Consider the following 13,581-nt stretch of genomic DNA (forward strand, 5'->3'; position numbering starts at 1 on the left):
AATTTAAACGTTTGACATAATATTCAACCACAGGTCCACCGTACAGACTTCTGATAAACATTTAGGATTACTCAGAGCTACTATTGAGACCCCTTTTCTCTTTAATTGTTAAATTCCGTTTGAAGTTATTCAAAAAAAATATGTATTAAGTTCGTAGTTCACTTATCATTTGTTTACATTTTCTAGTGGCTTTTCCCGCCAAGTTTAGAGGCGCCTTACAGTACGCAGCGCCCCACAGAGAGAGGCCAGGCAGGCGGTGCTGTATTAGATGGCATTTGTTCTTTGTGTTGTCTGACAGCTTGTTTTATTTGGCCACAGTGAATATTAAGAATAAGACAAGATGTATGTCAAGGTGCGAACAATGGATGGCAGCCAGACTGCTGTGGTGACCATATCAAAGCTGACGAGTGTCAAGGACTTTCGCTTCATGGTGGAGGAGAAGCTGGGGATAGGAGTTGACAGACAACGATTGTTTTACCGCGGCAAACAGGTGATTATTTACTGTTTGTACATTAAAAGTAACTATGGGGTAATGGTTCCTCTGAGACACTTCATGTTATCGATTCAGATTTTCTGGGAATCAAAGTGCTAGTTATTTAAGATGTTAGTACCTGTTCCCAAGAAACCAATGGTTATTGCTAATTTTATTCATAAATCCACGAATTAAATGTCGTTGTCGATAATACTGTGGAACAGCGGTCCGAGTTAACCAGTACTATAGTACTTTTACCTCGAGATTATTTAAAAATTGATGTAGGAATTGTAATTATATTTTTTCCTTGGTTCTTTTTATAGGTAGCTATATTACAGCATTCCAACAATGCCATTTTGACCCTTTACAAGAGTAGAACATTTCATAAATTGTAGCACGAATAATTCGAGCAACTATTATATATCAGTTACGATGAACCAACCAAGCCTTCCTATCTTATGATGGAAATACAGTAATATTTTATGGCGTGGTTATTTAACCGGTCATGAACCTTCACCTACTTTTGTTATTTGTCCAGCATTCGTTCTGATTGATTGAAGTTCATTAGGCTGAAGCCTAGATTACTGAATTCAGTCACTAGCAAACCTAACCTGAACTAACCCTACAGTGTTTGTAACTGACCGAATTCAGTACACCAACCTAGACCAATCAGAATGAATACCAGACAGTTAGGGGAAGTACTGGTAAGTAAAGGTCCGTGACTGGACAAATAATAATTTTTAAGGTAATACCGGTACTGACAATTGTTCCGCGTATACCAGAAACGTGAACATTTGTCCCACAAAGATAAATGAGTTCTTACCTCAGAATAAATCGAAGAAGTAGACGAAGAAAACATTTTGGTATAATTTTTAAGATTCTTTCAAGTTCCGACGATAAATACACTAATTTCTTTGCATCCAAAACGTGAGATGTATCTTTGGTTCCTTTCAGAGATTTTTTTTTTTTTACAGTAGATGATAACTATTATTTTCGGTTTGGTTAGATTAGGTGTTAAATTTGTTTTATATCATTGGTGTAGTGGATATAGACCAGCAGTTGTGTAGGAGTAACTGGTGAAATCTTTCGGCAAGGTCTGGGAATGTTCGTTCATAATGTGAATATAAAAATGATCATCAGCTGTTGTCATCTCGCTAAAAAATTCCTGATGATAGGAACCATCAAACCATCTTAGAAATTAACAAAAGGCGCCATGGTGTCAGTTCTGGCCGTATATGACCATTCAGGGGAGGAAAATGTAAAAATTGTATCTCCAAAAATGTTTTCCTCTTACTTTTTTGTCCTTCGGAGGTAAAAAAAAAAATATATCTTCAGTAGAGAAATGTCTTCAAGTATTTGGTACCAATTGCAGGGTTAGTTATGCTAGGCAAGTTATGGAAAGGTTGCTGGGACGTGTTTGGGAACAGTTGAAGAGCCACGTGATATGAACCACCAAACTTTTTGGTCCTCGGGGTAGTTTAACTCGGGTTTGGTTGGGTCATCATTCATCTCCATTTCGCATCTATAATTATGACAAACCCATCACAAGCAAACTTTATGTTTAGATATGCTACTGAATTAAAGGTTGTTTATTGTGGTGCTAAAATAGATATTCTGTACATTGAATATTTATTAAGATAAATGAGATACCCCGTATATGTAATTATATATTTTTTGACCCCATAGATGGAAGATGGCTACAGCATGTTTGACTACAACATCAACATTAATAATGTAATTCAGCTGATGGTGAAGCCAGTGTTGACAGAAACAAACTCAAACACTAGTAATAAGCCTTCTAGTGTGAAGAAAGACTCTAGTGCTGCTGTAGATAAAGAAAACTTAGAGGTAAAAAAACACTTTTGTCAAGTTATTTTTCTTTTATTTGTGTATTTTTCCTCAGCCATCAATAAACTGCTTATAATTGATATAGAGATAAATGTCCAGGTTGTATTTTAAAGAATCACATTTGGAAATTCCTTTGACGGTAAAAATATTGAGTGCTGAGCATTAATACACAAGTATTTTCTTGAAAATGTGTGTGTGTGTGTGTGTTTTGTAAGCTGAGGGGAGTTGCATAGGAAATTAGGCATAACTCATTTTAAAATGTTGAGACAACATTAAATGATGAGAAACCATCAGCATCGTCCAATTGTGTGTGAGAGTGTACCAGTAGTGTTTAGACACAACCTTGTAAGCATGACAGGTCCTCTGGCTAACTTAGGTGAAAGACATACTGTAGGTATGTTTTCCTGGGTAAAGTCTTGGATAAAATAACATTTGATCTGTCTGTGACGTTTCAAACTAACCAACCAATCAGAAAACTGAAAACCTTGGCATCACCATTATTGTTTCAATATTGTACAGTATATACTGTATTGAGAGCCTCCCCAAGGTTACTATGGGCTTGGGCTAAGAAATTATTAGGGAGTTATGCTGCAAGTCCCAGTATTTGGACTCATTCTGCCTGCCCTCATCTTCTTCCAGACTCATAGGATTATTTGTGGTAACCCAAGTGGGGAGAACAAGTTGAGGTAAGAGGTAGTCCAAAAAAATGATGGAAGGGGGTTTTTGTTTCTTTTGAGTCTGAGATGCACAGTAGTGGATCATAAGTCTAAAAATATATTGTTTGAAGGAAAAAGAAAGGAATATTCTTCCCTCAGACCCATCCATTATTCTTCACAGAGTGTTATTACTGTGGGTAATACATGTCTAATTGCCTATTGTATATAACTTGCAGGTGAGAAATGATTGTTGTACAATTATATTTTTAGAAAATTGTACAAAGCAAATTCTATAATTAAAACAAGTTTGCGTATTATACATTATCTGTTTCAGAGTAACAATAATAAAGAGAATAAGGCAGCAACCACAAGGCAAGAGAGTGAATACTATAGAGTTGGAGACCTGGTTGATGCAAAGTTCCTCTATGATGGAACATGGTGGGAGGGAAGAATTGTTAAGATAACAGATAAACAGAAAGTCAAACAACCTTCTGCTGAAGATGATGGCTTCCTTTACCATGTTGTTTTTGAGGGGTAAGTTGTTCCAAGGCTTAGGCATGTTAAGGACCAACAGGGGCCCTGTAGACATTCACTCATTTATTTGCTCACACTTTTTTCTTTACTCTTGACTTTTTTAGTGGATGCTGTTAGTATGAACAGAGGTGTTCATGTTCCCAAGTGTTTGTTTAGAGGCTTATACTTTGTTATACTGGTGCCTATGCTAATCCTTTCTTATACTGTACTGATACCTAGACTTCTCTTTTGTGATACTAGTGGCTGAAGTGTGTGTACTATATTAATAAATGTGTTGCTCCCAGGTATGATGAAGACTCTCCTTCGGAAATGTTACTAAAACATATCCGGCCCCGTGCTCATATGAAAATTGAATTTGAAGATGTCAATCCTGGTGATGTGGTCATGGTTAACTATAATATGGAAGATCCTGAGGAAAGGGGACACTGGTTTGACTGTAAAGTAAGTACAGTATTAAGCATAGGCTGTACCAGTACCATTGATACTGGTGACATGTTTGTATATGTTTATTAGAATTTTCTCTTTTTGGCATTAGATTACAGTGACAACTGTAACCATAATATCCCTTGTAGAACAAACTTCTCATACTGTTTAAAGATACATTTCAATTATTTAAATCTGATAAATCTAATGTTAACAAAAAAGGAGTAAACTTTTAATGAAATGTTAACCTGCATCAATACTCTGCTGTTACCAGGTGTACCATTATGACGAGAATAACCTATTCTGGAACACATAAAATGATGCCAAACTTGACAATACTGTATGAGATTTATATTATGCCATGGCAGCCAATTGGATAAAATGCTCACCTGTCCTAAGGATTGCTAGTTTGAGGACAGGATACCCCTCGGTTCACCCAGCTGTGAATGGGTACTCAACTTTACCAATGTGGTACACCGAAGACTCATTATACTGTCCGGATTGTCATCTCTAACACACCATTGTACTTTTGGGGACCTCACTTTCAAATTTACCTTTGTATTACCTTGAAATATTTGTTGTAAAATTAAAACTTCAACTTCTTGTGAACAAATTTTTAGCAATATTTCCAGCATTTTAATTTAAAAGATAACCGGTATTCTTGTTTTGCCCATACTGTACTGGTCATTTGAATTCACCTTTAATTATATTTCCTTGCAGGTAAACAGAATCATAAATACAAGAACCCAGAAAGAATTGGTTGCTACAGTTTACTGTGGAGCTGAATCTACTCCTTTAGAAAACTGTCACATACATCTTGTGAATGAACTTTTTGCTGTGGAGAAGAACATAAGATTGGACAAACGCACTGAGGAAATTGATAGGCTTGTCACAGAAGGTTCGCCCTCAAAAAGTGAGTTAATCCCCATGTCAATATTATAGCTTCTCTATTTAAGGAATATCTTATTTGTGTTTTGGGATTAGTGTATCATTTCACCTCTATGTCACAGGACTTAAATTTAGAAAATTCCATACTGGTTAAAAAAGAATTAAGAGTATGGCATGATAGCAGTGAAGAATGTTTATTTTGGGGGTAGCATGGCCAATAAGATGGGAGCTGCAGTTGTATCTTACGAAATTCCAGGCTTAACTATACCTAAACTTGTCAAAACAATGTCTTCTCATACATTTAACTGTCAATGTTAATTAAAAAATATATTAGTACCCTGTAAAGCAAAAAATCGGTTGCCTCAACTGTAAATATATGACATTACAGTAAACTTCAGTTATATTGTCACCAAAAATGTCATAGGTTGGCTGCTTCGTGGCCATATAAGTATCACAGTTTGTAATTTCATAGCAAACTGCTGTAATTAGCCACTTGCCAATTTATGGATGCCTTAGTCATTCTTATTAGTAAATGTTTTGACTATGGTATCATAATTACAATTCCTATCTCAGATTTTAATTTGAAACTAGAATAGAAATTAATGCATGGAATAAAATACCTCTTAGTGACGTAAGTGTATGTTTATCTTATCCTTGTTAATATAATTTTCCAGAACCTTGAGATAAAGTCTATGTATTCAGTATCACATTGTCATAGTTTAATGTGTGATGTAGGTCAATGGTAAAGTACAGTGATACAGTAGAAAGTCGATTTAAAGTGGCATCCACAATTATGGACAATGTTTTAATTTAAAGCGAGTCAATCTGGCCCCTAATGTTTCTCTGAGCACGCTACACTGTCCTAAAGGCAAAGCTGTACTGTACATGTACTCAAAATAATGTACTAAATGATTACTAAAATTTTTGTCTAGTGCAAACTACTGTATAGCATGATTATATTCAAATTAATCACTATCTTATAATATTTCCCCCGGACTCTTCTGTGACATTTTATAAACAAAAAGCAAAATCTCAATCTAAAGGACATAAATAAACAAATAAATACTTCACTAGACCTTCGGCCCCAACTGTCAGACGTGTCACTGCCCCCATTTTCCCAGCCAGGGTTGGGTGGTTATAGGCTTACAGTTTTTATCTTATATAATATCACAGTCTAAAGAATATAATTTGCATTGCTAGAATCCTTGCAAGGCAGCAAATAATTTGAATATAGACGTCATATATTTTGCACAAAAGAAGAAGATTTTCGCCATTTGTAATTGGAACTAAAATTTGTATGTTTAATGCAAACTATAGCATGTTTATGTTCAAACTAATCACTTTTATAAGAATTCCAGCAATGTTATTTATATTCTCCCAGGTCAGTTTAGTGACATTTTATAAGAGAAAAACTAAGTCACCCTTAAGGACAGATAAATAAATAAGCACTAGACCTTGGCATCAACTGTCAAACATATCACCTCACCTCTCCCCTCCCCCCATCTTTCCGGCCAGTAAACAGACCATTTCGCTTCCCTTAATTTTAGCTGTGTTGATTTATGAGTGTTTGTTTTAACATAATTCTACAAAAAACAATGTTTTGTTTATTCTAGGAGATGGACTGAGTTGCATCTGGGTAGACTCAGTTTTTTTATTATTTTGTGTTTCTCTCAAGTACCAAACTAAATTATTCCATTGAAACAACACTTCGATTTAGTGTGAATTTGGTTTAAAGCAACCTCTCTTGGAACGTATCTCGTGTTATATCGGCGTTCTACTGTATCCCCGTTAGCCGGAATAATTGGTGCAGAGCACTTCCGGGAATGAGAGATTTCCGAGTAACGAGAGGACTCTCTCAAAGCCGGAAAAAAATCTCTCATCCCCGGAATGTTCTCGGAAATTCCAGAATTGCCCATTACATCACCGTTCGAACCCTGAAAAATATTCCTCATCCCCGTACTGTACAGGAAAAAGTGCTCCCAGCTGCTCATCTTGTAAGGATATTCCCAAAAGCAAGTGTAAGGAGTGTGGCTGCAATGAGTGTGGTGGGAAGGAGAACCCGGAGAAGCAGCTCATGTGTGATGAATGTGACATGCCTTTTCACATTTATTGTCTCACACCACCAATGGAAAGCATACCTGATGTAGATGAATGGTGAGTGAGGTATCCTGTTTTTGTCTGTCTACCTATTGTCCTTTTATTGTTAATCTGCCTATTTTCCTCTTTATGTCTGTCTATTAGCCTGTAATTGTCTACCTATTATCCCTATTCCCATTTGTATGGTCATATACCAGCTGCAAATATTTTCAGGTTCTGTCCACTGTGTAAGAATGATGACAGTGAGATTGTTAAGGCTGGTGAGAAGTTGAAGGAGAGTAAGAAGAAAGCAAAAATGGCGTCTTCTAAGAGCAACACGTCACGTGACTGGGGAAAAGGTTTTGCGTGTGCAGGAAGGCAGAAAGTGTGCACCCTCGTTCCACAAAATCATTTTGGCCCTGTGCCTGGTGTTGAAGTGGGTACTTTGTGGAAATTTAGACTACAGGTAATGGCTCTTTAGATTTTCTGTGTCTACTTATAAGAACTTTTATTTTGGCACACACACACACACAGTATCTACAAAACAGTTGGTGGAAAGAGAGTATTATGGGGATTGAGAAATGTATGATGAGAGAGGACCATGTCAAGGAAGAAATGAGCAAATTAGAATGGCAGAGGTAATAAGGCTAAGAGTGTTATGTAGGTTAAATAGGATGCAGAGAAGAAATACAGACTAATTTACTGGTGGATGGTAATTTATACAAGGACAAATATTTGTTACCTATTCAGTGGGAAAGCTTTTTGTACCTGCATGTAGCTGGTAGGCACTTATGAGTGGTAGCAGTATTGAGACAATATTTAGTTACTGTATACTTTGCCTTACTGTGTGCAAACAAGTAGCAGTTTTTATTCCAGCAAAATAAATTTAGGTTTCAGAAGCTGGTATACATCGCCCACATGTTGCTGGCATCCACGGACGTGAACATGAAGGTGCATACAGCATAGTGCTATCTGGTGGCTACGAGGATGATGAAGATAATGGGGACTCCTTCACATACACTGGCTCAGGGGGTAGGGACCTCTCTGGCAACAAGAGAACAGCTGAACAGTCATGTGACCAGCAACTGACTAGGATGAACAGGTAAATTGGGTTCTTATTAAAAGTTTAGATTTAATTTCTCAGAAAAATGCATGGCAGGTTCACTTTTGATGGTCATAGCTTTTACAATTTTACGGTCACGTCTCAGAGACTTACAAAAACAACACTACTTCTAATTGGTCAGTTTGGTATGTTCAATTATATTATCTTTTTACATGTTGTAGTTTTGTATTTCTTTATTTTTATTCCAGAGCTCTTGCATTAAACTGCAATACTCCAGTAAATAAGAATGGAGCAGAAGCTACAGACTGGAAGGGGGGCAAACCTGTGCGTGTGGTCAGAAATGCCAAGGGCCGAAAACATTCAAAATATGCACCAGAGGAAGGGAACAGGTAAGATATGCAGTGATGTGGGTAGCCACTGTTTGAGTTTAAATGTGAGTAGTGCTTTAGGTCATGAAAATTTTATCCATTAGATTATTTACATCTTGGACTCATTGCATAACCAAAAAAATTAGATCTTGGTACAGTATAGTATTCTTTAAGGTTAATTACCATATACAAGTCCTAAATTTAATGACTTGCAAGATTATGTTGAAATGTGATAATTTAAACATTTTAAGTTTTCCTAATTTTGCAGAATAGGTGTCTCTATTCTTCAGCCCCATATGTGAGCACTGCATACAGATGCACTTAATGCTTATTCATAACTAGTTTTGTCATACTTGGGGAAAGCAGTTGTAACTGATGGAAATTAAGAATGAACCTTTTTTCTTTCCTCTTAGGTATGATGGCATTTACAAAATAGTTAAGTATTGGCAAGACACTGGCAAGAGTGGCTTCAAAGTGTGGAGGTACCTATTACGTCGTGATGACCCCATGCCTGCTCCATGGACAAAGGAAGGCACAAAGAGAATACATGAACTAGAATTAGAAATGCAGGTTAGTTGCTTTCTTTTTAATTATGTTCTCTAGTCATTGTTTAATTTATTCACTTTGTTCTGACTTGGCTCAACTCTATAAAAGATGTACAGTTCTTCCTTACATCAATCCATCTCTCATTCTTGGTGTGGCACAGCTAGGGGTCCTAAGACAAACTCTCCTTATTATTCCTTTCTCCCTCCCTCAAAAGAGAGCTGATTAATTTGAGTTTGCAACGTTGTGCCCTTTGTTCGGATGAAACATTGTGAGTTAGATTTACTTAAGTTTCAGATTTTGAACCTTGTAGCTCATTGGTGTTCTCAACACTTACATATTTAATACTGTATTAATTTCACTGAGATTGACATAAGTCGACATTTTGCTAAATCACAAAAATAACATTAAAATTACATTTTGAGACTCCCATAAATAAGATACAGTGCTTTAAATTAATACCAGATAAAGGGATAAAAAATCTTTCCAATGATAAACCAGGAAAATGTATGACAATGATAATTATGACTAAGCTGTAGATTTGAGTGAAAATCAATAACAGTATTGATTTACAGGCTTATAAGACGCTATACTACAGGAAGTGTTTCTACATTACAGTACCCTGATGGTTACCTAGAAGCACAGAAGGAGAAAGAAGAAAAAGCCAATAAGGAAGACAGTGGGTCAGATGATGAAGGTGATGGTAAAAAAAAGAAAAATAAAACCAACAAGAGGAAAAATAGCCTTGATTTACACACACAGGTAAATATGACCGCCTTTTTCTACACACAAACAGTGATAATGTTGAAGCAAACTGGAAATGAAATATTCTACATACGGTAATACATTTTTTTGGTTTACATATAAATATTTAGGAAGTGTAATTATCTTTGAACTAGGTGAAAGGTACAGTATATTGAACACAGGGTATGAAGTAACCAAAGACACACATCCTATAGTACTGAGATAATCTAATAATTGCAGGAAAATGGCCATTCTGAATCCAAGAAAAGGAAAAGTACTGGTTATGTTCTTGAAAGGGATATTAAACTCTTGATAGGAGAGGATAAAGGGAACACAAAACTCTGGGAAGAATGTAAACCCCTGCTAGAAAAAGGACGATCTGTAAGTAACTGGCCATACTTTTATTTTTTCCTTTAATATACAATGTCTGTCAAATACGTCCATCCAAGTTTCAGGTTGCAATATTTTGTGTAATATATATATATATATAAATAATTCTTTAACACTAAAACTCACCTTTAATCCATACAGCAATTCCTGAGTGGTGTAGAAGGGAGGTTCTTGTGTGTTTGCTGTCAGGAGCTGGTGATAAAGCCAGTCACCACAATGTGTAACCACAATGTATGCCAGACTTGCTTACAACGTTCCTTTAAGGCTGAAGTGTTCACCTGTCCAGCCTGTAGGTATGACTTGGGGAAAGGTTACAAGATGGACATAAATAAGTCCCTGAGTAATTGCCTTATAAAACTTTTCCCAGGGTACGATGTAGCACGCTAAGGCCCCTTCCAGCCCCTAGGTTTAGTGAAGTAATAATGGTGTGATCCTACAGATGTTTATCCCCTCTGTAGTGACTGATTGTCCCACCCATGACAAATGTTCATTATTTGGTAACTGAAAATTTAAAGTTAAATATCTTCATTGCTTTGTACACATACTCTCTCTCTTCAGTTTAGTACCAAAAGCTGTTTAGTTATGCAAAATAAGGATGTACCATTCTCTATATGCAATCATTATTGATTCACGGAATTTATATTTTTAGAAAATTTGAAGATTTTTTATTTATTTTTTATTTTTCCCAGGTTATATGAGTTGTGTTATAGTTGTTGAAAGCCTTATTTTTTATTTTTAACTCCAATGAGCTATGTAATGAAACTTACACCTAAGTTTTTCACTTTAATCACACTAGTTTAGCTTTATGTACCTCTAAGCCTGTATATCCCGTGTTTATCTGCATCTTTGATCTTACTCGACACGATAGCCAGCTTGTTGGTGGCTTTACGATATACATGTTCAGAGCTGTTGTAGATATAGGTTAGCTGCTCCATAACAATGTGCTGTAATTGATTAGCTAATCATTGAAAGCTTAGAACATTATCTTTACCTTTTCCTCTTTTTAAAAGATTCGTTTATGTTATTTCCACATTTAAAAATAACACTGGTCAGGTACACAGTTAGGGGAAAGCATATACAGTTTGAAATTTAGCCTTTTGATATTGTCATAAAGGCCAGTGCAGGGGTAATTGGCACTGTAGATGAACCAAGACAAAGACACACACACACATCATAGTTTTATGGCCATTTTTCTAACTTGCAAGGGTTAGCTGTGATTACCTGATGGCAGCTGTTGAGTAAAACCAAAATGGCATATCTACCCCATCCACTCACCAACACAAACTCAGGGCACCAGCCTAGAAAATATTGCAGAGACCAGGGGATGGGCACAAAAGAGGGTCGTATCTGTGAGGTAATCAAAGACTACCCACCTACCCAACACTTCTAATATAATGGGATTAAACATTGAATGTACTGCATATTTTAACGAATTAAATTGTTTTAAGTAGTCAAGAATATTAATTTTACTTGGTTCACAATGCAGTACCGTAAATATAATAAAAAAAGATAGATACATATACCTCGCAAACAAATAGAGCATTTTCCCACAAATTCCTACTTACTCTGAAATAACTTTACATTCCCAACCCCTCTATAGTCTTACATCCCCAGGTGGCCATACCCCTAAACAACCTTTCAACACAAGTGTCATAAACACCACAAGGCACACACTCCAAACCAAACATTACCATACACATTCTCCCTCCCCACACATACACACACTTGCTCCCCCTATACATATCCTTGCACTCTTCCCTTGAGGTGCATAAGGGCCCTATGCTCTCCTGCAATATAACAACTATCATTCCCCAAAACCCATATGCATTCCACCTTTATACATTCACAGACTTCAATAACACTCCAATAACTTTTACGCACCTGAATCCTGGGTTCCTTACACACATTCCTACACCGGGTCATGCCTAAGATCATCTAGTGGGAGCACCGACCCTGACTGTCTTGTGCAGAAGCTTTTATGACACTTAAAGGAAGTCTCATAGAACACTAGCTGCAAGACTGAAAATGTATGCCAAAGATTTTATATATATATTGGACTAGATAAAATAAATGAAAAACTTGCTATTATCCGAGGTAAAAGCAAATGTACTAGAACAGCAAGGTGACCGTGATAAAATAGGAGTAGTAAGTGTCAGGAGAAGGGAGCAAGACCCCTCCCCCCCTATTTTTTAAGTGCAGTAGATGTAAGAATAGTGCCACAATTAGTTAGTAACACATCATAAAACTATAAATATAAAATACAGTAGTTTTAGGCTGTAGGAAAAATTATGGAAATGTTGATGAGGTCCATATAGATTTTTGTTTAAGAAGGAATGAGATATCTCAAACTTGCTGATTTTCTCTTCTGGTAGTACAGTACTGTACAGTAGTATTACCAATGTGCTTGAGACCAGTAAGTCTATTGACAAACAAAACCGCAGTTGTACTTCATTTACACTAACATTTATCCCTTATTTGAACTAATGTAATCAATGAAAATCCAATTTTAGATTCATCACAATTGCCAAGAAGAAATTGTTTTCTAGGGTAATGGATACGTGTTGTGGAAATTAGGCCCAACTTTAAAGAAATTTTTTTAGTTAAGTTTTAATGTCAATTTCCATCTTTTAGTTTGGGTGTCATTTCTGCAGTTATTACTCATGTTATGAGCGATATTTCTAATAACTGTGCTGTAAAGTTTCACATTACAAAGGAGAATTTCAGTGATCCCATTGGCGAGTGTTATGAATATATTTTTAATGTAATTAAAAATATAAATACTGCATTTGATGTCATGCCTCTATGCATGCCATCTTAAACACTCATACACTTACAAGGGTTTCAAATAGTTGGACCTCTCAAGTTCAGAGTGGAGAAAATCCACTTAATTTTGTCAATGCTTTTACACCTTGTTCTTAATCTAAGTGTAACATGTAATCAATGGTGAGGGATTTTTACCAAGACTCAACCCAAGTTTAGTTGAGTTTGATTTGGATGTGATACTCTGCCAACCCCCAACCCCCATCCTGAGATAAGGCCTGTTTTTTGTTTGTGTTTGGAAATGTTAAATGTCTATATTTGTTCATTATTGTATTATCATAGAAATAAAAGTTATTTCCAATGTGCTTTTCTGTTTTCTATTCAAATACAGTGTATTCAATATTTTATAATGCAGCAAATAGAAAACAAATTATTGAATTGTAATTTGACTTTTATATCAGTGTAACTGAACCCATGAACACATAGTGGAATAACTTAGTAAACACTGGGTATCAGTGTCCATGACAATTTTTGTGCATTCCTTCTCTCCTATTTACCATATGAAGTAATTGGTGTACCACAGTTTGGGTGCTGCCATAATTATTGTTAGCTATAGAGGCACTACTGTCTGCTGTGTATTATGTTGCATAAAGTTTATTGGTATACAATGGAAATGTTGATTCCAGCAGTATTGATTCAGCAATATTTTTAATGTTTTATTTATTAAATTTGTTTGGCAAATAGCTTGGGTGCATTAAGTTTGTTATACTCATAGCTTTTCTTTTGCTAATCTTAGGAGAAATATTAAGGTATGAA

General features: G+C 36.0%; 1 protein-coding gene across 1 annotated transcript; it reads left to right on the top strand.

The window, feature by feature from the left end:
- The first annotated feature begins 192 nt into the window (after positions 1–192).
- Positions 193–13,130, top strand: LOC121863776 (E3 ubiquitin-protein ligase UHRF1-like). Its single transcript, XM_042362573.1, has 13 exons — positions 193–490; positions 2,159–2,320; positions 3,311–3,510; positions 3,795–3,951; positions 4,654–4,846; positions 6,789–6,975; positions 7,132–7,363; positions 7,788–7,999; positions 8,209–8,349; positions 8,742–8,898; positions 9,490–9,633; positions 9,856–9,996; positions 10,147–13,130. The coding sequence occupies exons 1-13, from the start codon at positions 341–343 to the stop codon at positions 10,390–10,392; spliced, it is 2,322 nt and encodes a 773-aa protein (XP_042218507.1). The 5' UTR covers positions 193–340; the 3' UTR covers positions 10,393–13,130.
- Positions 13,131–13,581: the final 451 nt, after the last annotated feature.

The sequence above is a fragment of the Homarus americanus genome, unplaced genomic scaffold, assembly GCF_018991925.1.
Source record: "Homarus americanus isolate GMGI-L3 unplaced genomic scaffold, GMGI_Hamer_2.0 scaffold48354, whole genome shotgun sequence".
NCBI classification, from domain to species: Eukaryota; Metazoa; Arthropoda; class Malacostraca; order Decapoda; family Nephropidae; genus Homarus; species Homarus americanus.

Excerpts from the sequence above, each read along its gene's own strand:
- LOC121863776 (XM_042362573.1), top strand. The coding sequence starts at position 341 with ATGTATGTCAAGGTGCGAACAATGGATGGCAGCCAGACTGCTGTGGTG. Across the intron at positions 7,364-7,787 it reads TGTGGAAATTTAGACTACAG|GTTTCAGAAGCTGGTATACA; the intron begins GTAATGGCTCTT and ends AAATAAATTTAG. Across the intron at positions 8,899-9,489 it reads AACTAGAATTAGAAATGCAG|TACCCTGATGGTTACCTAGA; the intron begins GTTAGTTGCTTT and ends TCTACATTACAG.